This window comes from Vigna radiata, chromosome 8, assembly GCF_000741045.1.
Source record: "Vigna radiata var. radiata cultivar VC1973A chromosome 8, Vradiata_ver6, whole genome shotgun sequence".
Classification (NCBI taxonomy): domain Eukaryota; kingdom Viridiplantae; phylum Streptophyta; class Magnoliopsida; order Fabales; family Fabaceae; genus Vigna; species Vigna radiata.
In genome coordinates this window covers 37847960-37852604 of record NC_028358.1, presented here as the reverse complement: position 1 = coordinate 37852604, position 4645 = coordinate 37847960, and the positions used below count along the sequence as shown (strand labels likewise).

The window sequence follows — 4645 nt, the reverse complement described above, 5'->3', positions numbered from 1 at the left end:
CTCTAACGGTGGAATATGCTGGAAATCTAGAGAGAAGTGAGAGCTTGAGTTAGGGCAAGGTTTCTGTTCTTGAGAGAGAAAAGAAAATGGAGAAATGAATTTCTGAAGCTAAGGGAAGGGACCCCTCTCTTGGCCATGTGCCCAATACGAATGGGTCTGGGATCTTTTCAGAGGCCCAATAGCCTTAAATATTTTAAGGGCCTTGCACTGAATGAATTTTAGAAATATGAAATAACCTTCATATTTTATTGCTTTGTTTTTTAAAACTAAAAAATAAAACTTCAAAAACGCTTTCTTTCCCTCTATATGTTTGTTTGCTTCATTCTTTCTAAGTGCATTCAAACAGTTCACCAAACCTAACCAAAGGCCCAACTCGTTTAAGAAAATCACCAACACAATTATTTTCTAATCACAGCTGTTTCTTCCTGCACCACTCTTTTTTCTTCTAGCACTCCAACAAAATTTATAAATTCTAAATTACTTTTTTTAAAATTATAATAAGAAAGGTAAAATTTATCCTTGCACCTCTTCCTTCTTCATTCTGCATCTTCACAATCCCTCACCTCTGTTGAAACCTTTGGAACGTTTGCCCCCATCCCTTTAGCAGCTATTGGCCAATTGAATAGTGACTTAAGGTTGCCAATAGCTGGGCCTTGTTGAGTTTATAAGGAGACTTTTGCTCCATGCACCTGTGCAGTTAGTTACTATACATTTGTTCAAAAAAGAAAAATGCAAGGCCCAAAGGTTGAATCTTCTATGCGGGGTTTTGAGTCCTATTCGGAAACAGTTGTCAACTACTAGTTACAGAGGATTACTTCCTGCACCTCCCAACCTTTTTTCCTGCATGCTCACATTTCAAAAATACTCTTTTTTAACAGATTTCAAAATTAGTTAAAAAGACTCCTTTAGGAAAAAATATGTTAAAGAATTTTTTAAAAGGTTCAACAAATTTGAAAATTCGTTGAAAGAAATTTTCTTAAACGGATTTTAAAATCAGTTTAAGAAAAGAAGAGAGGTGTAGGTTTTTTTTTTTTAAGTACAGGGATAGTTTTGGAAGTTTAAGAAATTTGGAACGTAGAGTGCTCGAGGGAGTAACACTCCTACTTTTAATCTTTGTAAAACTTTCATCTCCAATGAATGAAAATATCATTTTTTTTCGTTCTATTTCTACCCAACTCCATAGCATAAAAAGGAGGGCAAATAACAAAATTTTATTGTAGTTCTCAAATTATTCTCATTCTATACACCAAATAATGATTATTTATGTATTATTTTGTGGTTAAAAGATAGAAATCATTATGTCCTTTATTTTTATCATTATAACACGTTTATAAAATGTAAATAGTCACCTATAATATGAGATAATCCCAAATCATATCTCCAACCCATAAATATTTTTTTCCAAAAATATTTTTTCTTAACATAAATTTTTTGAAGATTTACCATAAGTGTAATCTACACTAAGAGCTTTTCCAAAACCCCACATTCAATTTCTCTTAACGGTAAGTTCAATGACTCGAGAAAGGTTGTCTTACGATGTGAAATTAGCACTGTTATTTATAATTTGAAATATTTTAAAAATCTTTATGTGAAAACATGTTATCTACAATATTGTATGAATGCCAAATATAATGTGATTTACCCATATGTACTTATTCGTTTGTTTAGGAATACAGTGTGTGGATACAATCCAATAACAATTACTTTTGAAGAGTTTAAGAACAAATTTTGAAGGTTTTAAAAAATTACCATGATAAGTTTGTAAGAATGATAAAATAATTAAAAGCTTAGTAGAATAATCAAATTCTTCAAACTTAAAAAGACGAGTCTTGCTAAAGATATTAAATTTAGAAATTTAAATGAATTTATTTAAATTTATCAAAAGTAAAGCATCTTAACAATTTTATAATTCCATAGTCGATCACATTAAAGAAGAAAGAAATTCTATTTCGTTCAAGTTTTTGTCATCAGCACGATAGTTTCTTGTTTTAGAATTTAATGTTAAGAATTTGCGGTGGGGATAGTTCTCTTTAACTACTTAAGGAGTGTACTGATTAATGTTTGTTAAAATGTCACTGATAATATTTTAATTGGAAGTAAAATAATTTTATTTTGTTGAGAGAAATAAAAGAATGAAATTCGGTGAGTCATGTTTTTCGTGTGGAGGTTGATAAATTTATACATTGTTACAATTTTTTTTATATAACCTTTTCCTGAATATATTTTTCTCTTCTAAACGAACTCAAATTATTGTCATCATATTTAAATTTAATTTCTGAAATATCCCTTTTGTTATTTATTTAAAACTAAAATGTAAATTAAATAAAGTTATTTGATTATTCATTCAATCATATTTAAATAAGGTATCAAAATCGTGAAATTCTTAAGTAAAACATTAAAATTCAGAAATAGTTTGAAATTAATTCGTAATAAGATCTGCCCTATTTTGTTGGAAAAACTCTATTTAAAAATTTAACTTAAAAATAGTTAATGATTAACTGAGAGCCATATATATGGACAATAAACACCAACAAACCTATAAAAAACATTATTATCTTATTATATTATATAATAATGTATGATATAATAAAACAAACTACTATAGCACTTAAGCGGAACCGTGCGCGGTGGCGCGTTGGGCACGTGTTCGAAGCCACTCTAACATATCCCCAAAAACCAACTCCACGTTCTCTTCAGGTTCCCCAATCATCTGGTGCCACATTTCCGGATATATCTTCAGCGTCTTATCCTTACTCGCAGCACGCGCGTACAACTCCTCCACGCACGCAGGGTCGCACACTACATCGTCGCCGCCATGCGCCACCAGTAGCGGCACCTCCACCTCCTCGTACCTTCCCTGCAGCTCCCGGCAGATCCGCATGAGCTCTTGCGCCGTGGCAGCCCGCGGACGCGCCACCGTCCTCCGCGGACTAGCCAGCGCGAGCTTCCGCTTCCACTCCACCTTGAACGACACCTCGGGGATGGAGCCCCGGGTGGGGACCACGCGCCACGTTGGGATTACCGCGGCGGCCAGGGAGAGGAAGTGCTCGAGCGGCCACGGCGGCTTAAATTTGGCGCTGATCCCGCACATGGCGCCGTTGAGGATAACGCCGTTCCACGACATTTCGCGGCGGCGGAGCGTGATTAAAAGCGCGATTGCGCCGCCGAGGGATTCAGAGTAGAGGAACGAAGGGAGTGAGGGATCGAAGCGAGAACGGAAGTTCTCGAAGAAGGAGATGCAGTCGTCGACGACGGGGTTAATGTCGGGAATGTGAGCGATAAGGCCATCGGAGAAGCCGTGGCCCTGGTGGTCGATTGCGCAAGTTGCGAAGCCGGCCTTTGCGAAGTGGACGGCGGTGAGCTGGATGAGCCAGCTGGACTCGCCGGTGAATCCATGCACGACGGCGAGGGTTCCGATTATAGTAGTGGGAGGGAGTGGGGTCCACCACTGAGTGAAGAGCTTGAGACCCCTAGGATTGGTGATGAACTCGGAAGCGTGACTCACTGAGTGGCGCGCATAGAATTCGTCTGGAGTTAGCTGCCCGAAGGGGCTTTCCTCGTTTGCCTCCGCTATTGGGTGCACCATTCTGGCTAAAATGCGCAGTGAGAGTGTAGAATTGAGCTGAGTTAGAGGCTGGTTTCTTTCACTCATACACCATCCTATGACAATGCAATACTTTCCCCTATTTATCCTATCATATTTATTGTTATACATATAAATAATTATTTATTTACTTTTTAATTCAATAAAAATTAATATATATTACTTTTCTTATACATTTTCAACATGGAATTTTTTTATTGTATAAAGGCTTCCGTATATAAATTACATTTACTCGATTACCCAATGTAGATGGTTGGATCTCTGAAGCAATATTCTTATGATTTTGATTCCAAGTCGTATATAGTAAGAAAATTTGTCGATATGAATATTTTTCAACTTCTGCTTTAATAATGTAATTGTTTACATGATATTATTTTATTTTTCAACAAGGTAGAGGTTGACTAAATTAAGCATACCCTATTTATGATTAAAAAGATTTTATATTTGTATAGATTTTAATTGTTGGGTATATTTATGAGTAGTGGTGACTTAGGTTAGGTGTGAAAGACAGCAGAAGTACAACGCATAGAGTGGGACATTAAAGTGATGTGAGAGGTGGAGGTTGAAGTTCAGTAGTTGTAGTTAATAAGGATAAGGAAAGTAGTTGGCAAATGTAAAAAAGGTGATCCACTTTCTGTGTTCAAAAAAATTAAAGTGAAGGTCCAAGCTGAAGGCTAATTGGGCTAGAATAGAAGTGGGCTTAGGTCGCAGCAGCCTATTTTCCCTCTACTGTTGGGAATCCGAGGTTATCGCTGTTCTGTTAATCCAGCCTCACGCAGTACCCCCAAGTCTAAGAACCAGGAAACCTCGGCCTACGCCAAAGTCACATGGATCATTTCTCAACTTGGATTGGACAGGCCAGCCATTTTGCAAGCAAAGCCCAGCCCAACTCGGCCTCAGATGTTCCCTCGCTTTAACGTCCCCACTTGGGCCACAAGCTGACGCAACCCAGCTCGACGTTTTGTGAACCTGATCTAAACATTTATTAACATTATTCTTTTTAACATGCTGCACGATATGGGACCTGTACATTCAAACATG

General features: G+C 37.1%; 1 protein-coding gene across 1 annotated transcript; it reads right to left on the bottom strand.

Moving 5' to 3' along the window:
* Positions 1–2539: 2539 nt before the first annotated feature.
* LOC106771063 (caffeoylshikimate esterase) lies at positions 2540–3683 on the bottom strand. Its single transcript, XM_014656956.2, has one exon. It carries the CDS (start codon positions 3650–3652, stop codon positions 2609–2611), a length of 1044 nt encoding a protein of 347 aa, XP_014512442.1. The 5' UTR covers positions 3653–3683; the 3' UTR covers positions 2540–2608.
* Positions 3684–4645: the final 962 nt, after the last annotated feature.